Raw genomic sequence first — 22877 nt, 5'->3', positions numbered from 1 at the left:
CATATACCTAAACAAATCCTAATTTGCATATACAAATTAGGGGTCGAAAGGGGTAACATTTTTCCCTTCCCCGTTTTGTGACAAAAAGTCACGCAATTCCCTGCCCCTAATTTCCTAATTCAGTTCAGCCTGGCAAAAGGATACATCAGCTGTTGTTTGGCTATAGCTGACTTTGGATAGAAGAGCAGGTTAAGATATTAAAATAGAATATTGGTAATACAGTGTGACGTTAATTGCAAGATATTAAAAATCCATAAAGGTCAAGCAAAGTCCAATTCATTGGGTGATGTCCCAGTGGACTGAATTGCTAAATTTTTTCCCTAGGCGGTGCTCCCTTTAGGGAAAATTAATGCAACCCTACACCACCATCTTACTTGTCTTTCTCAGGCATCTCTCTTCAAACATAGGGGTAAGTTTATCAAAGAGTGAAGTTCCGCCACTAGAGTGAAATTCCGCAGCTCTCAATTCATTTCTATGGGATTTTGAAAGGCGTATTTATCAATGGGTGAAAGTGAAAGTTCACCCTTTGCATAGAAATGAATGAAGAGTGGCGGGATTTCAATCTAGTGGCGGAACTTCACTATTAACTTCACTCTTTGATAAATATACCCCTTGTGCATAGGCAGTAGTGTAAACGTTTCCCTGCACTACAGAAGATTTGGAATGGTATGTAAAATTGCAGCATTACCCCCAGGTCGTGTTTTGTTTTTTTCTACCAAAATTAGCACTTGCCCAGGGAAAACCATAATGGTTTCCTTGTCCTTTAATGCCTATACTGTGAAACTTTAACTATGCTGCTGAACTACAGCAGCCAATATATTGCCACACCAAAAAGATGGTGGATGGCAGGAGTTGCAGTATAATGACAACAGAAGTGAGCACAAACTAATATTTCAGTCTATATTCTAGAAAAACAGGTCAGGTTATTTTATTACATTACCGTTCAGGTCTTTGGAAATATGGCTCCACAAATGCCTTCTGCTTCTGATAGGGCTCTCCTTTAGATTCATGCTCTGGTGGAGAAAAAGACAGATATGTGTATATCCATTAAAGATATCCTTAAGAGCTAAGTGATGTAATATCTTTCACTTGTGTAGTATAAAAAAAGAATGTACCCTCTGTTGTGAAATAGGGTGTACATAATGATATACATTAATGATATATATAAGTCACATTGGAGTTTTTTGAACTTTATAAAAGAATATCCTTTTATTTTACAGTAGGGGGGACATTATTCACTATTTAATGTGTATTACAGTAGAAGAGGAAAAAATTAAGATAAACCCAAGAATCTCCTTGGAAATTAATAACTGGAAACAATGCTTGAAAGTATACGACTTCAGTAGAGTGTAGCTAAGGGCACCGCTACATAAAACACAAGTACCTCACATTTAAGACAAGTGAGTATTTATCTAAAGGTTTGATCATGTGGATCATTATTTTTTTCAGGAAAACCCACCAGACAGTTGTAAGAACATAGGTATGAATCTAAACTATACTTTGTATAAAAGAGAATGATTCTGTTCTCTACGGTTCAATTTATATGTAACTGTTAAGGCCCTAAATATATCACAAATAGAATACCAAACAATAGAAGTTCACAAACAAAAACATTAAGTTAGTGGGTGCAAAAAAAAAAATCTTTTAACAAAAACATTTTATAATGTGTTACTAAGACACCTCTGGGAGTTTGGTTCTGTAAACCTGCTTCTGCCAGGCTCCAGTTGTCAGTTTGTATAGTCTCTAAAGTAAATGGGGGAATTTTTTATATGGATAGTTATGGGGGGGTATGATTGTAGCCCAAGGTAATGCGAGTGTATTCATACTCAAGTTCACACTAATGAGATGCACCTCAGTCTTGTTTTGTAATATAAAGTTCAGCTTTCACTTTAAATTTTTTATGGCAGAGGGTTTTCAGATGCATTTTTTTAACTCTACAATTAGAAAGGTAACTGACCTTTTTCAAGTGTGATTTTTTTATTCTCCTTGGAAGACATATCACTCCTTTCTTTGCAACTGATGTGTTGGGTAGGGCTATTGCCTTTAATGTACGACACATATTCCCCATATTCAGTTTTGTCAAACATTTCTCCAAAGCTGTCTTGACGTTTGCTTTCTTTTTCTGCAGTGTGGAAATTGAATATTATATCACTAGTGAGAACAAATTACATAATTTCTATTGTAAGCAGAGTTTATCTTTCAGCCATCAATTAATATGTAGCCAAACATCTACATCTTGAGGAGGTAATCCATACTCCAAAGAATATAAAGCAGGAACTCACAGATCCCACAAACAGGTGTGAATAATAGATACGAATCCTTTATTTCAAAAACACAAATAGCATAGACTACTTCTGTACCTGACGTTTTGGAAATAAAGGCATTTTCTTTACTCACGCCTGTATATAGGATCTTTGTGTGCCTACTATCTAATACAATTTATTCCATTACTCCAAAAAGACACAGGTAGGTTATCATTATACTGTATGTCAGTTGATGTGATAAGGATGTGATAGATTTTGAGCTTCACTGGGGAATGGACTGATGTAAATGAAATATAATCTCTAAATTTCAGCATAATATGTGATTATAATAATAAAATTAAGCAACTGGTCACACTTGCCGCTGTCACCTGGATCCCCCATCTTCATTTTAAACAGGCAGCTTTCACTAGCATACGTGTAATCCATGTCCTCCAGCTCTGGCTTTGCAGGGCTCCCAACCTTTACAATGGAACAAAGTTATGTAATATTCATGTATATTTCTGGCCACACATATTCAAAGTAGAACTGAATTTTTGTACCTTAGAATCTTCCATTGTCATATCAATTTCATAATGTGAAAGGTCAGCCCCTGGATCAATGATCCACTGAACACTATCCATTGCTGGCCTTCCTAAAATAGAGATATATCATTGCCCCTATTTAGTATGAAGGTAAATAAGCACTTATACTATCTGTAGCATCTTAACCATAACATAATTCAATCTTTGCATTTCTCCAAATTTGTCATTTAGCACATAAACTCCCAACAACCTATTACTTGTTCTAGTTAGTATTTTACAGTATTCATTTTACTCCTGTACAGAATTTCAGAATGTCTGACATTTTAACTAAATGATCATTTATATACATTCATTTGAATTCAATATGAATGTGAATAATATGAATGTTGAATAAATATGCCCCAAACCGTCATAGTCTAGCATTGCTGGTAAGAGAGCTTGTCAGGTTATTAGTCAAAAGTGGGCTGTTTTGGATGTTTTAATCTATTTATTTTAATGGAAGGACGTGGGTCCTATTGTGACAACAAACAAACACACAACTACACACAACACTAGGGAGCACATTTACCTAGGGTCGAATATCGAGGGTTAATTAACCCTCGATATTCAACCGTCGAAGTAAAATCCTTCGACTTCGAATATCGAATTCGAAGGATTTTGCGCTATTCCTGCGATCTAATGATTCAAAGGATTTTAATCCATCAATCAAAGGATATTCCTTCGATCAGGAAATTGTTAGGAAGCCTATGGGGACCTTGGTAGGTTTAGGTGGCGAACTACGGGGTCGAAGAATTTTTTAAAGAGATAGTACTTAGACTATCGAATGGTCGAATAGTCGAACGATTTTTAGTTTGAATCGTTTGATTCGAAGTCGAAGGTCGTAGTCGAAGGTCGAAGTAGCCCATTCGATGGTCGAATTTGATTCTAGAGGAGATTGGGAGCCAGTGAAGGGACATGCATATGGGAGCAGCTGATGTTGAGCGGTGAGATAGATGAATGAGTCTAGCAGCAGCATTTAGAACAGAGGAGTAGGTTGCAGTAATCAAGGTGGGAGATGATAAGAGACTGAATAAGTGTTTTTGATTCTGAACTGAGATATGGTCGTATTCAGGCATTGTTGCGCAGTTAAATACAACAAGATTTTGTAGAAGTGTTTGAATGTGTGGTGAAAAAGACAGAGTCTAGGATAACTCCTAGGCAGCGTGCCTGTGTGGTGGAATGAAAGGTGGTGTTGTTTACTGTGAGTGATATCTGAGGGACAGGGGAAGATCTTGGAGGAAATATGAGTTCTGTTTTTGAAAGGTTTAGTTTCAGGTGGCATTGTGACAGGAGAAGACAGCCGAGAGGCAGTCTGTAACTTGGGAAAGGACAGAAGGAGAGAGGTCAGGTGTAGACAAGTAGAGTTGAGTGTCATCAGCATAGAAGTGATACTGAAGTCCAAACAGCTGAATACGTTTTCCTACCTAAGTAGTATAGAGCGAGAACAGCAGGGGGCCTAGAACAGAGCCTTAAGGAACTCCGAAAGAGAGAGATGGAACGTAGCAGAAGTAGAGTTAGAGAAGGCAACTTTAAAGGAACAGTCAGACAGATAAGATGTAAACCATGAAAGAGCAGTGTCACGAATGCCAGCTGAGTAAAGAATGTCTAGGAGGAGTGGGTGATCAACTGTGTCAAAGGCTGCAGAGATATCTAAAAGGATTAGTATGGAATAGTGTCCTTTAGACTTTGTCAGTAGAAGATCATTGGTTACTTTGGTGAGAGCAGTTTGAGTTGAGTGTGATGGACGGAAGCCAGATTGCAGGGGGTCGAAAAGGAAGTTGTGAGTCAGATGCTGTATCAGGCATTTGTAAACAAGCATTTGCAGTCAGTAATTTGGATGCGAATGGAAGAAGGGAAACCGGACGATAGTTAGCGGGAGAGCTCAAGGAAAAGGGACACTCCTTTGATGATATCAATGTGCACATTTTGGACAGAGAGGGCAGATGGTTTGAAAGAGGATGAAAGATGCAATTTATGCCAAAGTGGAGAAACTATCCCTGAACAAGGGGGAGGGGGCTGCGACACCACTTGTCATCAACGTACAATGCCACTTTGACATCTTTACCCTGGCGGTTTCCCAACAATTCATACTTTCGGTCATGTACATTGAAAAATTAAAGGAGAACTAAAGCTTAAATAATGAAGTAGGCTAGAAATGTTGTACATTATGTTTTGGGCTTCTATACCAGCCCTAGGTAGCCACAGCCCTTTAGCGGTAAAGATTTGTGTCTACAAAGATGCCCTATTAGCTTCCCATGTTCTTTTCTGCTGATTCACTGCACATACTTTGTGGTGCTGTCACTTACTGAATTTATGGACCCACTCACAATATACAGTACACATAGAATATAAATGTCACAATATAAGGCTGATTAGTAATTACAGATAATTACTACATGACAGCACAGAAACCAGTGCAATTAGCATCAGATTTAATAATCAGCCCTGTAGCATCAGCTTATATTACAGACAAACCTCATTTTCTGCTTGATAATTTGTGGCAACCCCTTAGCTCAGCTGCTCAGAGCACACTGAGCATGTGCGTGTCACAGACACTTTCCAAGATGGTGACCCTCAGTGACAAGTTTGAAGTCCTGGATCATTGTTGCTATTGAGAAGCTGAAACTTTAGGCTGGTGACTTTACTACCCTCAAGGGTTTCAATTCTGGGGAATTTCCCTCCACTTCAGTTGAAATGAAGAAGCCGCTCGGATGAGTGGTGAAAGGTTTTCAAGAAAAACTCTAAATGTCCAGTTGCCTATGACTTAATTCTATTAGATACTGTATTCAACTTGTTTGTAAGATCCAAGGTCAAGGGAATTACTGCACCTTGTTGAGATTCTTGGCAAGCTTGAACCATGTGCAAGTTTGGCTGAAGGACAGATGTTGGCTGGACAACTCTGTGCACTGCTCTTGCTTTTCTTTTTGGCTCATCATAGATTTCTGTCTGAAAAAAGCGACAAAGATGTACATATCAGAAAGCACCAAAAATCACAGCCACATATGGATTTCAGCACATAAAAATCACGTTCATCTTTGTGTACTCACAATTAAATCTCTTTCTCTTCAGTTGCTTGGGGGACACAGGGACAGTGGTATAGCTGGCACCACTACGAGGCAGGACACAACAAAATAAAGAAAAACTAGTCCCACCCCTCCTCTGTAGGCAGAGATTGCTCAGTTCGTACCAAAGGAAGAGCAGGAGGTTACTAACTAAGGAAAAACACTTTAACTGATTACAAAAAACTGATGGTTGCTAATGCCAACCATGTTTGAAGCCAAGACAAGGCCTCAATTCCGGGAGGGAAGCCCTGTGTCTCCCAAGCGACTGAAGATAAAGATATTTAAAGGTGAGTACACAAAATCTCCTTTTCTCCAAATCTGCTTGGGGGACACAGGGACAGTGGGGACGTACCAAAGCTGTCCCCTGAGAAGAAAAGGGTAGGAAGTAGAGGCCTACATGGAACCAGCCACTGCGGCTTTGAGTACTTTCCTGCCGTAGCGGGTGTCAGATGCCGCAAAGGTGTCAAACTGGTAAAATTTGGCAAAGGTATGAATGGATGTCCACGTTGCAGCCTTGCACAATTGTTCCGCTGAGGCTTGGTTTCGAAAAATAAATAGATATAAAAATAATGCACTCCTGAACAGGAGTAGAGAATGTACTAACCTCCTGAGGACACAATGAAAACTGAGCTATCTCTGCCTACAGAGGAGGGGTGTAGCAGGTGGGGGAGGGACTAGTTTTATTTTGTTGTGTCCTGCCTCCTAGTGGTGCCAGCTATACCACTGTCCCTGTGTTCCCCAAGCAGACTTGGAGAAAATAAATTTCAACATTTTTTACCTCCTCTAAGGCTGTTTATTAGTGGACATTAATAACTTAATAGATAGTATATCCAAGGTTTATCAGTAAGGCATATTTTCATTTTATTTTCCCTTAAAAAAATGTAAAGATATGGGCTGCTGCTAGATGGGTAATAGCATTGAATTGGATATCTCCAACACTTTCTATACCACAATATGTATCCCGACTGAATTACATGGAGGAAATGTTATATTTGACCTCGCTTATTGAGGATAAGAGAGAAGTTCATATGGAACGTTGGCAGCCATGGTCTGAATTTAAACAATCTCCTTCGTTCCCCTTATTACTCGCCTAATTTGAATTACTCGTACATATCCCGCATGGCATAACTCACGTTTCACCTTTGTTGATTCTTGGATAATGAGGACATACGTATATATATATATTTTTTTTTTTTTTGTTTTGTTAATGTTTATTGCTTTCTTTGCCTTGATACAGTTTGTCTCTCTTTCTCTCTTTTACTACATTTCGCTTCAGATGACTTTCTATACGCCTTACCATGTAAATGTCGCATGTGTGTCACTATACTCTGTATAAGAACATTGTGCTGCATTTTATGTATAATTGTATCTGATATCTTGCTATGTATCCTTTTTTTTGGAAAATAAAAAAAGAGAGAAGTTAAAAAAAAATGTAAAGAGTACTGTAATTCCTAAAATAAAAGGGCTGGACTTTTTCAATCTCAAGCAAAGCCACTTAATCTCACTGCGAAATTGTACACTTCTGGTGTACCCCAAACAGTTGAAGTCAGGGTCCTACAGTGCCTTATATAAGTATACCTCACTCTGTATTCCAGCATGAGATGTCATGGTAAATGACTCTTGAAGATTAAGATAAACCAGTGGTGCAATTTGTGTGTGAATGCAGATTTTAGATAAATCAAGTTCAAGCTGTGACAAACACTATTGTGCAGGTCCCTTAACAGCCTTCTGAAGGACAGCTGGAGAAAGTCAGTTTGTGATACCCACTGAATATCCTGGAAACATCACAGGACTACATCTGCAGTCTCAGGGATTATGTTTTACAGTGCTATGACAGTATCAAGTATGGAAGCATGCCTTTGACTATTAAAAAAAAAAAAAAAATTGCATATGGTGAACTACTACATATCTCAACGGGTGTCCTATGCATTACCAACGTCAAAATCATTGGAAGGAAAAAAAAAATGTAAAGCCTGATCATGTAAGGGCGCAGCTCTCAGCCTGCATATTTTTGATAGCTTTTCGCATATTTGGGCTGACCTCTGCTTCTGCTCTGTGTGTGCATACAGGAAGAGCAAATTCAAATCAATGGAGCCAGGGCACAGAACGGATCTGCTTCTCTCAGCCTGCAAAAATACAAAGGCTGAGAGTAGCAGAGACTATATCTTCATGTGCCTATGCCCTAAAGGATATATGCTCCCTAGGCTATATGCTCCTTTTAAAAGAATAATAGGAGGTATAGGCCTTTAGGGTAGGGACACACTGGGCGATTTGGGGAGATTTAGTCGCCTGGCGACTAATCGCAGCGACTTTTCTCCCCGAATGCCTCCCCTCACTCTGCGCCTGGATAAAATGAAAAGTCGCCGGCGCTAATCACACACGGCGATTCGTTTTCCGAAATCGCCCGAAGTTGCCTCACGAGGAAACTTCGGGCGACTTCGGAAAACAAATCGCCGCGTGTGATTAGCGCAGGCGATTTTTCATTTTATCCAGGCGCAGAGTGAGGGGAGGCATTCGGGGAAGATTGGTCGTGGAAAGTCGCGGCGATTAGTCGCCAGGCGACTAAATCTCCCCAAATCGCCCAGTGTGTCCCTACCCTTAATACCAAGTCATATCAGACACTGAACACATATGCTAAATTTCATGGGAATCTGTCATTGGAAATATACAGCACAGTGGCATAATGATTAAGTCAATACATTTTACCTCTGAACCATCAAAAGGCTTGTCTTCCTTGGTTACTTCCTTATCTTCATGCAAATTCAAGGCACTATGTTCTACTAACCCAGACACAAATACTTTTTTCTCTCTTGTTTGCTGGTGAAGGTCCGCTCTTAAGTCTATGTGCAATGGTTTTTTGGGGTCAGGCTTCTCTGGTACCAGCAAAATAGTTTGCTTTGTTCTACTCCTGCTGCTTTCATGGCTTCTGTCCTGTGGCCTGAACACTGAAAAACGGTCAGAAAGATCCAGGGGCTTGTCCAGCATGCTATGTTTTGTGCTACTAATGTCATTTAGAGGGATATTGTTTTCTTTATCAAAGCTCTCCTCTTGTTCTGCTTCTGCATTTTTCCGTTTCCCGTATCCGTTTCCTGTCTGTTTATGGTGCTCACTGTCATCAGGGTCTCTGATTGTACTGTGAATGAAGACAGTCTGTTTGTTGCTTGAACATTGGCTAATTACAGAATCTATTCCATGGCAGAGATGAGTTAAATGTGCTCCATCTTCTGCCTTTGACTGTACAGAGTTCAATACAAATTCTGATGTGTTTCTAGAACACTGGGATTTCAGTTTACTTTTCAGCCCAACTGGTAAAGGGGGGGAGCTACAGTCCATTTCTGTGCCTCTCCTTATGTTTCGCACAGGTTCTCCAAAAACAGGCGAGGCTTCCTTTTTACTCCATTTTGTGTCATTATCATAAGTCTGAGACACTTCCATAGAACCTTCTGAGAATCTAAACACAAACAGAAGAATAATAATTGCTGCACTTACTCATACTGAAGCAACATCGGACTGGGACACCAGGGGCCCACCCAAAAACCTTTGACCAGGGGCCCACCAATAAATTTTAGGCCAGGGGCCCACTCTTAGGGGCACATTTACAAAGCTCGAGTGAAGGATTCGAATTAAAAAAACGTCGAATTTCGAAGTGTTTTTTTGGCTACTTCGACCATCGAATGGGCTACTTCGACCTTCGACTACTACTTCGACTTCGAATCGAACGATTCGAACTAAAAATCGTTCGACTATTCGACCATTCGATAATCGAAGTACTGTCTCTTTAAGAAAAACTTCGACCCCCTACTTCGGCAGCTAAAAGCTACCGAAGTCAATGTTAGCCTATGGGGAAGGTCCCCATAGGCTTGCCTGCTTTTTTTTGATCGAAGGATTAGCGCTAAATCGTTCGACTTCGATATTCGAAGTCGAACGATTTTAGTTCCTAGTCGAATATCGAGGGTTAATTAACCCTCGATATTCGACCCTTAGTAAATCTGCCCCTAAGTACTATTTTTCTCCCTCTCCTCACTCCTCACTCCTTTACATACTATACTTTTTTTCCATCTATTTAGCCTCTTTGTTCTCATAGTAATAGGGAATGACCATGAAATAGGTCAAATGTTTAGCAGCATGAGGGCCCAATTACACCTTAGCCCACCAGGAGTTTTCCTGGTATCCGGTGGGCCAGTCCGACACTGTACTGAAGAATAGGTTGGATATTTGCACAAACATGGGGGAGTGATTTCAAGTCAGGAGCTAAAAAAATGCATGCTTTTTTATTTGAAAAAAAAGATTAACTCTTAAAATAAAAAAATACTCAAGACACTACAGGCACCCAAGGAGTTTTATTCAATTGTAAAGGAAAAAAGGAAAGAAAAAGAACCTTGTTTTGTGACACAGTCACAAAACAAGGTTCTTTTTCTTTCCTTTTTTCCTTTACAAAAAGGAACTGTGTACTGTTGCCCTTTAGAAGAGTCCATAAGCAAGTTCATGCAGCATGATAACTCTTTATAAAAAGTAGGGGAGATTAGAAAACAAACAAAATCACATGGTTATGGAATTACTTTAAGATAATGGCACATGGGTCAGTCAGTTCAGAATGTTGTGTCATCTACATGTTTATCCACTTGGCATGGGTCGAGTGAAAAAACACCTGGAATGCCCCCCCCCTATTCATTACTGTGTTAATTGCTTGCACTTGTGGGTGCACCACTTGTAGGACATTTCCTTTGCTTGAAAATGCACATGAGTACCATGAGGACCAATAGAATGGAAGCAAAAGATATATATATATATATATATATATATATATATATATATATATATATATATATATATATATGATCTGAAATACAGATAGCCACCAGAACACAGTTAATCACATTCTATCATTTAACACTTACTCAACTTTGACTTGCCTTGGGGAGGAATCTTCACCCTCGTGAAACAGTGGGGCACCGATGATCCTTGGCTGATTAAAGACACTCTGGGACTGCTACAATGGATACAACATGATATAATAATGTAAAGGTTTCAGGGAAACTATCAAGTATTTTTAACAATAACCAGTCAATTTATTGATTATTATACAGTTTTTGTAATTTGATCACCAGAAAAGTGCTGGTTTATAATGCAAGCATCTACAAGTACTGTACAAAGTCACAAAAGCAGAATTTATTTACTGATCACTATAACACACATTCAAAGTTTTGCAGAAATTATTTCTACCAATACTTACAGATTCCTCATGAGCATCAAGGCCAAGTGTTTCTGCAACAACAACCGCCAGGTTGAACACTGGCTCCTCTGAACTAACTTCATATTTATCTGGGATGCAAGACAAAATGCATGATTTTAAATGTGCTGCTTGAGGCTAGAGATGCTTTAAAAACCACAATGAAATTAACCATGGAATGTATTAGCAGCAATCTGCAGCACCAGCAGTATTTCTCATTTCTACCACAAATGACACAAACTTACTTGGAAGAGAAGTGAGTTCTAGTGTTTCAGCCACCAAAATATCCTTTCCTTTTATCACATTGACTTTAGTCAATGTTTGAGGTCTGTTCCCAGAGTCTTAAAATAAAAAATAAACACACACATAAAAAACCAGCAATAACAGTTTTTTTTTTTAATTGTAAATTTTACATATACCTAAATTAATGATGCCAAATAATCCAAATAATAACAACATTTTTGTGCTGTCATTTTCACTCTCCTATGTTAATGTTCTAAAATTTAAGTTGTGGTAAAAGGGGAAAAAGAACACAATATAAAGACTGGATTAAATCATTGTATCCTGACATTTAATAATAATGTGCTAAAATGTTTCTAAATTTGGCAAAAATCCATTGGGTGATCCAAATTCCAGCTAGATGCTCAGTTTAACCCAAAACTGAGAATACTGCCTGAATACACATTTCTGGGCAACAAATGCCTAATGGCTGCTAGTATTCAGATGGCCCGTACAGTGCCCTGCCCTAAATGATAATTTAAATTTTAATACTGACAATCACATATCAGGTCTCTGATGAAGTACATAGTTACGAAACGCGTCAGACCATGAGCTAGCATTTCTTTTTAATCTGATGTAAATCAATAAAGGATGATCTTTTAACCGAAAACGAACCTGAGCGATCTTTTTGACTGCAACGTCTTGGATGTGTATTGTGAAAACGTCTCCCTTAGTGACAGACTCGGGCGGCAGCACCCGGGTCACCCCGTGGAGAGGGTAAGCCGATCCTTATATTTATCTATGAGTGCAAATAACCGTTGGAAATAACGTGTGAAGGATTGTGTAATAAGCGCAGGGCTCGGGGCAGGTGCACCCGAGCCAATTACTACCAACGGTGAGCGGCCTTTAACCGCTATAAATCTTTATATTATAGAGGATCAAGCGGACAAAAATTACTTATACTAGTTTGAACCTCAAAATTGGTGTTGGGATATTTTTGGAATGATATCAGGGATTCCATGTGTTTTAATGAGATGTGGCTCATTATTTTAGATCCCTTCAACAGTTGGCTAGAATATGGCACTTATCCTTAGAAAACACCAAGGGGCCAATTCATTAACTTCGAGTGAAGGAATAGAAGAAAAAATACTTTGAATTTCGAAGTGTTTTTTTGGCTACTTCGACCATCGAATGGGCTACTTCGACCTTCGACTACGACTTCGAATCGAAGGATTCGAACTGAAAATCGTTCGACTATTCGACCATTCGATAGTCGAAGTACTGTCTCTTTAAGAAAAAACTTTGACCCCCTAGTTCGCCACCTAAAAGCTACCGAACCCAATGTTAGGGAAGGTACCCATAGGCTTGGCTAAATTTTTTTGGTCGAAGGATAATCCTTCGTTCGTTGGATTAAAATCCTTTGAATCGTTCCATTCAAAGGATTTAATCGTTCGATCGAAGTATTTGCGCAAAATCCTTTGACTTCGATATTCAAAGTCGAAGGATTTTCATTCCCAGTCGAATATCGAGGGTTAATTAACCCTCGATATTCGACCCTTGATGAATTTGCCCCCAAGTGGCAGCATTTCTCCAAGTACCTTAAAGTGAGCAATCTATCTACCCATTCAAAGCCAAACATTGCCGCTACAGGAAAAAGAAAAAACTAGTGGGTCTGAAAGCTAAATATGTAAAGAAATTATTTTTACAAGCAAATGCAACACTCCCACCATTTTTCTAATTTTTTTCAAGCAAATCGTTCTACTTTTTTTTTCCTGGTATGATTTGTATCAGTGTAATTTACATATGATGAGATATAACCTCTCAATCTGACACAAAGTTCCATTATACCCTACCCTGTTGTTTTAGACTTAAATAACAGGATTTTTTGATACTCACCGTTAAATCCTTTTCTCTGTAGTCGATAGGGGGACACAGGGACTCTTGGGGTTTAAGCTCCACCCTCCAGGAGGCAGGACACTATTAATAAAATTAAAATTAAGGGGGCGTGCCCATATAGTGGCTTAACCCCACATGCTGTAGCATTCCTTCAGTTGGTACCAAAGAGACTGCTGAAAGATAAACTGTATCAATACTCAACTTGCAAACCAGTAAATCAGGAAAACGTTTCCATAAGACCAAGTGGTCAACATTTCGCTCAGGGTTGGGAAGCCCTGTGTCCCCCTATCGACTACAGAGAAAAGGATTTAACGGTGAGTATCAAAAAATCCTGTTTTCCCTGTCGTCTAAAGGGGGACACAGGGACTCTTGGGGACTTAACAAAGCAGCCCCAGACAGCAGGGTGGGAGCGAATTCAGATAAGGTAAAGACACGTTACTGTACCACAGTGTGTAGTACTTTGCGGCCGAAAGCGGCTTCCACTGATGAGAACGTGTCCAGTCTGTAGAATTTAGTGATGTATGAACCGAAGACCGGGTGGCTGCTCTGCAGATCTGGTCCAAGGAGGCCGAGTTGCGCCAAGCCCAGGAAGCACCCAAGGATCGTGTGGAGTGAGCTCGAACATTGGCAGGAGGAGTTCTGCCCTTAGCTAGGTAGGCTTGTCTGATGGTTTCTCTGATCCAACGTGCGATGGTAGTCTTGGAAGCTGACAGGCCCCTCCGAGGCCCGGACGTAATGATAAAAAAGGGCTTGAGAGCGCCGATATGATTTAAACGGTCAAGGTACCAGCGAAGTGCTCTGACCACATCCAGACTGTGAAATCTCCGTTCCTTGTCATTCTTGGGTTCTGGACAGAGAGATGGAACCACAATCTCCTGGTTCACGTGAAACGATGACACGACCTTAGGCAGGAAGGAAGGCACAGTCCTCAGGACTGCCTTGTCCCTATGGAAAACCAGCAGAGACAGATCACAAGATAAGGCACCTATTTCCGATACCCTGCGAGCAGATGAAATGGCAACAAGGAAGGCAGTTTTCCAGGTGAGCCACTGTTCAGGGACGACACCCAGAGGTTCGAAGGGAGGGTCAAGGAGAGCCTCCAAAATGAGGTTGAGATCCCATCCGGGGACTGGTGATCGATAAGGTGGAACGATATGTTGTACTCCCTGTAGGAAGGTGCGGACTGAATCGTCTAGGGCTAGACGAGACTGGAAAAGGACAGAGAGGGCAGATACTTGGACCTTCAAGGAACTGAGCTTCAGACCGAGTCGAAAACCTCGCTGTAGAAAGGATAAGATCCTGGGAATATTGCATTCATGGAAGGAAAACTTTGATTCCTCGCACCAGTTCCAGTAGCTGCGCCAAACCCTGTGGTAGGCTTTAGAAGACGTAGCTTTGCGTGACTTCAGCATAGTGGCAATCACATCGTCCGCTATACCCTTTCGTCTCCAGATGGCCGCCTCAACAGCCATCCCGTCAAAGCGAACAGTCCCGGATTGTGGTGTAATATGGGACCCTGCTGGAGAAGATCGCTCCTGGGAGGGAGGCGAACTGGTTGAGCTATGGACATGTCCTGAAGATCCGTAAACCACGTTCTCCTGGGCCAATACGGAGCTATCACTATGACCGTCGCGCAGGATTGCTTGATTTTCTTCAGAACCCGAGGAAGCATTGGAAACGGAGGGAAGACGTAAGCCAGGTTGAAACTCCAGACTTGTGTCATGGCGTCCACCCCCAGCGCAGCCGGATCCCGAAAACGGGCGTAAAAGGCTGGAACTTTGCGGTTGGCTCTGGATGCCATGAGGTCGACTTGAGGACGTCCCCACCTTTTCACTAGGTCTGTGAACACTGCGGGATGAAGTTCCCATTCTCCCGGATCCAGCTGGTTCCGACTGAGAAAGTCTGCTTGCGTGTTGTCTACTCCCAGAATGTGTATGGCAGATATCCTGACTGAGCTGAGCTCTGCCCAGGCTAGGATTTGTACCACCTCCGCTAGGGATGCTTTGCTGCGGGTACCTCCTTGTCTGTTGATGTACGCGACAGTGGTGGAGTTGTCGCTTTGTACTCGGACGGACTTGGCTTTGAGTAGGGGAGACCAATGTCTTAGGGCAAGCTTGACTGCCCGAAGCTCCAGGACGTTGATGTGTAGCCTCGTCTCTGTGGGAGACCAACGGCCTTGTACTGACGAGTTGTTCCACGTGGCGCCCCACCTGAGGAGACTTGCGTCTGTCGTTATCACGGTCCAGTCCGGAGTTGCCCAGGACTGGCCCGTCGTCAGATTGTGGTGGTTCAGCCACCAGAGGAGTGACTCCCGTGTTGTTTGCTGTAGAAGAATCCGTTGGGACAGGGGACCCCCTTTCCATCCCGACAGAACGTTGGCCTGTAGAGGTCTCAAATGTATTTAAGCAAAGGGAACCGCTTCGATGGACGAGACCATCAGACCAAGTACCTTCATTGCGAGGTGGACTGTGGGGTGCCGGTCTTGAAGGAGGAGATTCACTTGCGCTCTGATCTTCCTCTGCTTGTCCAGGGGCAGCGAGACACGTTGAGTCAGTGTATTGAATTGGAGACCCAGGAATAGCATTTGGTGACTGGGTGTCATGCTGGATTTGTTCCAGTTGATGGTCCACCCGAAACTCTGAAGCAGCGATATCGCTTGTTGCATGTCCCTTCTGCTCTTCTCTAGTGTTGGGGCCTTCAGGAGAAGGTCGTCCAGGTAAGGAGTGATCGAGATTCCGTGGAGTTGTAGGGTTGCTGCCGTCACTGACATGAGTTTGGTGAACACTCTGGGGGCAGAGGAGAGGCCGAATGGGAGTGCCACAAATTGGTAATGGAGATTTCGGAATGCGAATCTGAGAAAACGATGGTGAGGAGGCCAGATTGGAACGTGGAGATACGCGTCCTTGATGTCGAGGGACATCATCAGTTGACCTGGTTCCATTCCTCGGATGACTGACCTGAGAGTTTCCATTTTGAACCGGACTGATCGTATGTGTTTGTTGAGGAATTTCAGGTCCAATACTGGTCGGAAGGACCCGTCCTTCTTTGGAACCAGGAACAGATTGGAGTAAAATCCGCAAAATGTTTCTGACGGGGGAACTGGAATGATCACTCCATTCTGTTCCATGTTCGTAATGCAGTCCAAGAAGGCTCGGCCCTTGGCTGGGTTTGAGGGGACTCTGGACATGAGAAATTTTCTGGGAGGAAGAGAAGCGAAGTCCAGGTGGTAGCCCTCGGAAACGATTTCGGTTACCCAAGCGTCTGACGAGTATCGTGTCCACACCTCCCGGAATCTCAGCAATCGTCCCCCTAGCGGTTGCAGTGACCCCGGAGGGGGTGACCCGTCATCCTGAAGTGGCCTTGTCGGCTGGGGACTTGTTGTGGAATTTGTTGTTCTTCCATGATGGCCGTCCCTTGTCGTTTGGTTTAGAGCGAAACTGAGAACGTTGGGGAGGACTGTGCCGTCTGGAAAAACGTCCGGTGTGGCCGCGAAAGGACCGACCTCGCCTGGAGGAAGTCGTGGGTCTTGACTTGCTTTGGGGGAGGAAGGTGCTCTTCCCTCCCGTGGCCTGTGAGATTATCTTTTCGAGCTCCTCACCTCCTTGAAGGGTAGTGAGGTAAGGGACTTCTTGGAACTGACATCCGCAGACCAGTTCTTCAGCCAGAGCGTTCTGGGTGCTGCGACGGAGAGCGCTGATGTGCGGGCGGTAATCTGTGCTGTATCCAGGGAAGCGTCGCACAAGTAAGCTGCCGCCTCCGCGAGGGACTGTGCGGAAGGCAGGATGTCAGCTCTGGGGATGCCATCTTGAATATCAGCAACGAGGGATTCTGCCCATGCCTGAATGGCTCTCGCTACCCAGGCCGAGGCGAGAGCTGGACGAAGGGTTGAGCCAGCGGATGAGTAGACTGCCCTGAGGAAACCTTCCAGACGTCTGTCAGATGGGTCCTTGAAGGCTGCGGCGTCTGTGACTGGTAACGCTGTGGATTTAGATAATCTCGAAAACTGGTGCGTCCACAGTTGGAGGCAGTGACCATTTCTCTACCAAGTCCTTGGGGAATGGATAGGATTTCGAAAATTTCCGAGTAGCTTGGAACTTGCGCTCCGGCGAATTCCATTCTTCTTGTATTATGTTAAGGAGTTGGTCATGCGAAGGAAAACATGCAGAAGCTTTGTGTTTTCTTTTAAAGTTAGAAGATGAAGCCTGTTGTTCAGGTGTCTGTGTGATTTTTAGCACGTCCATCACCCCCTTGATAATGCCCTCTACGTCGTGAGGGAGTTCCTTGCTTTTGGAATCTTCCGCATTATACTCCTCTGCTTCTGAGGAAGCATCAGAAGGTGGGAGTTCCCCCTCTGAATGAGAAAAATCCTCTCCAGCTGACGAGACGTCAGAGGGGGTATGGGTGTCGGTGTCACCCTTGGAGCTGGGAAGCCTTTTACGCTTTCCACTGGATTTATGACCTAGTTTGGCTAGGGCTTTGCCCAAATTGGTGGCAATGGAAGGAAGGCCCTGCAGGGATGCCAGGGATTGGGAAAGTTGAATGGCCCATAGGGGGGCAGGGGGTTCTGAGGAAGTGCCCGCTACCCCATCCATTGCAGCCAAATCCTGTGCGGTTTCCCCAGATTCAGGGACCGTTGGGATGGACCCCATGGTGGGCGCTGGACCCTGCCCCTTTGAGCAAGATCTGCAGAGCGGGTCAGCCTGGCCCCCAGGGATTTTTAGGTGGCAGTTTTTGCAGGTAAAGTAAGTCACCTTGCTGCTGGTGCTCTCCCCCCAGCCCTGGGGAAAAGTCCCCCTGACTTACCTTCTGCCACGTGAACAGTGGCTGAGGTACCTGCTGAAGGAATGGCCGTCAGGAGATGTTCTTTGTAAAAGGGTGCCTAGAGGTAACCCAAGACTGCTGCCTGAAGGTAGAAGCCTAATCCCCAAGAACAAGTGGCTCCCGTGTCTCCGGGTCAGGAGGAGGAGGACTGCTGGCAGAGTGGAAGCAGGAGAGGAGGATACAGTAAGCGGCAGCTTACTGTGACTGTGGGAAGTGGTGGGAGGAAGTTCCGCGCCTTCTGAAGCCTCCTCTATGCTTCGCGCCGAAAAAACAAAATGGCGCCTGGAACGCATCAGCGCGATGCGTTCCACTGCGCGCAGGAGAAGGGCGCGCAACTCACCAACAGCCTGCCTGTGTGGGAGACCGTCGGAGGGAGCAGCGAATGCATCGCTTAGTGCAGCTAGGTCTGGGCTGGGGTGAGGGGGGGGGAGAGCAGGCCAGAACACGAGTAGAATAGATATATCATACTCACTGCTGGCTCTTCACCGGTCAGAACATCTGCTGGCCCCAGTGGGTTGCAGGGATTTTTCTGTGCAGGTCGGTTATAGCCTAGAGGGCTAGAATATGACCCCGGTGAGAGATCCCTCGAGGGGGGGGTACACTCAAGGAACAGGCAGTCCTGCCCTGGTGACACCCCATAGATATGCTTCTGTCTTGAAGCTGGTATCCATCCTCCTTGAAGCAGGACACTTTTAAAACTGAAGGAATGCTACAGCATGTGGGGTTAAGCCACTATATGGGCACGCCCCCTTAATTTTAATTTTATTAATAGTGTCCTGCCTCCTGGAGGGTGGAGCTTAAACCCCAAGAGTCCCTGTGTCCCCCTTTAGACGACAGAGAAATACCTATATATATATATATATATATATATATATATATATATATATATATATATATATAGTCAACTACAAGAGGTCCTCTGTACTCAACCCATTATCAATATATTTAAGACAGAGACATTTTGTGCATACTGCTACTAAAAAATGCCTTACCCTTTAAACAACACAGGGATTGTTTGTCCATATATTGCAATATATTTAAGCTGGCCAACTACGTCAAAGTCATCCCATATCTGGCCAGTCCTATGCTTAATTTTCATCTGATTCATTAAGAATTCAATTGCTTAATTATACATTTTACAAAGGGACTAAGTTCTACCTGCAATTTACTAGCTGCTTTCAAAGTAAAACTCCCAAACTTGGCTGCCCTTTTATTAGACACCAGTGGGATCACCCGACTATAGCTGGGAAGGGTGGGAGCTACAACATGGAGCTGGTCACTGCTCCTGTATACTGTAACTATAACAAACAAGGGAAAGTTGTGCTCACCACTATTTTTTAAAACCATTAGGCGGGGGTGCAATGAGGGTGTGACCACAAAATACATATAGTCAACTACAAGAGGTCCTCTGCACTCAACCCATTATCAATATATTTAAGACAGAGACATTTTGTGCATACTGCTACTAAAAAATGCCTTACCCTTTAAACAACACAGGGATTGTTTGTCCATATATTGCAATATATTTAAGCTGGCCAACTACTTCAAAGTCATCCCATAGAGTGCAGAGGACCTCTTGTAGTTGACTATATGTATTTTGTGGTCACACCCTCATTGCAACCCCGCCTAATGGTTTTAAAAAATAGTGGTGAGCACAACTTTCCCTTGTTTGTTATAGTTATACAGGAGCAGTGACCAGCTCCATGTTGTAGCTCCCACCCTTCCCAGCTATAGTCAGGTGATCCCAGTGGTGTCTAAAAAAAGGGCAGCCAAGTTTGGGAGTTTTACTTTGAAAGCAGCTAGTAAGTTGCAGGTAAAACTTAGTCCCTTTGTAAAATGTATAATTAAGCAATTGAATTCTTAATGAATCAGATGAAAATTAAGCGTAGGACTGGCCAGATATGGGATGACTTTGACGTAGTTGGCCAGCTTAAATATATTGCAATATATGGACAAACAATCCCTGTGTTGTTTAAAGGGTAAGGCATTTTTCAGTAGCAGTATGCACAAAATGTCTCTGTCTTAAATATATTGATAATGGGTAGAGTGCAGAGGACTCTTGTAGTTGACTATATGTATTTTGTGGTCATACCCTCATTGCACCCCCGCCTAATGGTTTTAAAAAATAGTGGTGAGCACAACTTTCCCTTGTTTGTTAGATAGATAGATAGATAGATAGATAGAGAGATAGATAGATAGAGATATATATATATATAAAAGAGAGAGATAGATATAGATATAAAAGAGATAGATAGATAGATAGATAGATAGATAGATAGATAGATAGATAGATAGATAGATAGATATAGATATATATATATAAAAGAGATAGATAGATATAGATAGATATATATATATATATATAAAAGAGATAGATAGATATAGATATATATATGTAAAAGAGATAGATAGATAGATATAGATATATGTATAAAAGAGATACAGTAGATAGATAGATATATATATAAAAGATATAGATAGATAGATATAGATAGATAGATAAAAGATATAGATAGATAGATATAGATATATATATAAAAGATATATATAAAAAAAATATATATATATATATATATATATATATATATATATATATCTGCTCTTATTTACATGTATATTTCCCTTAAACAGATAGTAATGTGTGCAAACCTTTTTCAGTGGCACAGAATGACAGCAACAACTTTATCCACCTACAACTATCCAACCAGTAGTATTACATGCTTCCCTGTAGTTGAGATTTATGGTGCTCATATTGTATTTTGCAAAGACACCATATGATTTAAATAAAGAATATAGGGGAGTCAGTCAGCGCAGGCAACGTCTAGGTGGTCTATATAGCTAGGGAATGACCCCGGTGTGTTGCACCTCGTAGGCTGCCTATGTAAAAACAGGTAACCCTGCTTTTCTGGCCTCACCCCGGGTATCAGCCATATGCTGAAAGTAGAGTCACGCATTGGTCCAACCTTTCCGGGAAAGGACCCTTAAAAAACTGAATATGAGTGTAAAGTTTACGGGTTAAAGCCTGATGGACACGCCTCTTAATTAATATTTAAGTGTCCTGCCTCCTGGAGGATGGCTTAACCCCCCTAAGACGACAGAGAAATTGTATTCATATGATTTAAATAAAGAATATAGGGGTTGTTTATAAACAAGGCAAGGCAAAGAACTGCAAGCTAATAATCATGCTTTTTACTTACAATGTAAAATTGTACCCTAAAATTCCAGTATACTACATGAACACCTACTAAGCAGCATGTACTGCAACCACTAATTAAAGTTCTCAATTGGCATATTATGGGCAAGTTGTTTTTGTGTCAAACTGGTGTCAATGGAGGTTGTAAATTGTGCAAATGCTGATTTGAGTGATTAATAAAATGCACTTTAGTCGTGTGTAGACATAGAATACCAACGAGAACTCCCCCAGACAATTATTAATTCCAAGGACCCATTGTGTTTGTGTGCTCTGCACCTGGGACCCTGTTCAAAATTACAGCTGCAATTTTATCAAATCACGTATTAAATATTGAGGAGAATCTATAGCTGCACATACATTTGTGCAAATGTTTGCCCTTTGAACTTGCTTTTGTAAATGAGCCCTTATAAATTCAAAAATATTCTTGATGAAACTAAAATGGGTTATTTTACCCTTTTGTTTATAAACTGGAAATGATGCATACCTCTGAAACCTTTTCATGAGCATAAGAGGCAATTAACAGCAGACTTACTGATCTTGCGCTCAAATGTCAATGAGTCTTCTGGTGTTCGCTTTGTGTAAAAGATGTGCCTGTTCTCTTTTTTTCTCCGCATTCTGCTCACCATACTCAAAGAAAAGCTACTCAGTGGTGAGTCAGGGATAACACCATCTTCACCATCTCCTGTATCTGCCAGATTTCCTTCATCACTCTTCTGCCTGGGCCTTTTTTGTTAATAATGTACTCGTTAATAGAATGTTGCATAAAGAAACTACGATCTATGCAGAACTCTGCATCAAGAGCAAATTAAACATAACATAACTGCTTAGGAATCATTGAGAAGAGACAGTTAGGTTGGCAAAATAGTCAGGTTTAGGAACTTCAGGTAACAATTACTTACAAAAGCAGACATATCAGAGAAAAACAATCAACATAACATATAGGCAACTTTTATTAAAATTTTGAAGAGTAGTTAGTGTCAGGATCACTTACAGAAACGTTTAAAAATTAAAAAACCAATAGGATGTTGTTGATATGAGCATCGAATATTTGGGGGGTTATTTATCAAGGTCCGAATTTATCTCAATATCGCCTGCTACAAACTCCGATCTAAGCCACTCTGGTTTTTAATGCTTATTTATTATTACATTTTCCTGATAATTAACTTTTGTGGGAAAAGCTCAGATTTTCACGATTTTTTCGTGAATTTTCGTGAAAACTCCGAATTTTTCTGAATTTTCACCCAAAAGCTCAGAAAACATTGTGAAATTGCCTGAAACCCCAGACACAACCAAAAATCAAGGGTAATGTTCTCAATGACTTTTATGCAACCTCGACGGGTTTGAGATGCCATGTTTTTATATTCTGGCTTTTTAGCCCTCAGGGTTTAATCAATTCTGAAAAATTCTTGATTTTTTTAAAAGCCTATTATAACACATCAAATCATTTCAGGGATTTTCGGGTATTCAGAGCTTAGTAAATAACCTCCTTAGTATTACAGAGATAAAGAAAATTGGTAGATAATTAAGAACTGTATAAAAGTGTCACATGTGTATTGCATGTTTCTAAAGGGATACTGTCATGGGAAATTTTTTTTTCTCAAAATGAGTCAGTTAATAGTGCTGCTCCAGCAG

At 41.7% G+C, this 22877-nt stretch overlaps 1 protein-coding gene across 1 annotated transcript in view; it reads right to left on the bottom strand.

Annotated features, from left to right (window-relative positions):
- The window catches only part of rbbp8.S (retinoblastoma binding protein 8 S homeolog), a 45830-nt gene that overhangs the window by 3480 nt on the left and 19473 nt on the right, over window positions 1-22877 (bottom strand). Inside the window, 10 exon segments of the mRNA XM_041567847.1 lie at window positions 941-1013; window positions 1958-2176; window positions 2618-2723; window positions 2804-2895; window positions 5653-5770; window positions 8593-9337; window positions 10785-10876; window positions 11120-11208; window positions 11362-11457; window positions 21778-21968. Coding sequence (XP_041423781.1) covers window positions 941-1013; window positions 1958-2176; window positions 2618-2723; window positions 2804-2895; window positions 5653-5770; window positions 8593-9337; window positions 10785-10876; window positions 11120-11208; window positions 11362-11457; window positions 21778-21968 — 1821 coding nt within the window.

This window comes from Xenopus laevis, chromosome 6S, assembly GCF_017654675.1.
Source record: "Xenopus laevis strain J_2021 chromosome 6S, Xenopus_laevis_v10.1, whole genome shotgun sequence".
NCBI classification, from domain to species: Eukaryota; Metazoa; Chordata; class Amphibia; order Anura; family Pipidae; genus Xenopus; species Xenopus laevis.
This window is presented reverse-complemented; position numbering and strand designations above follow the sequence as displayed.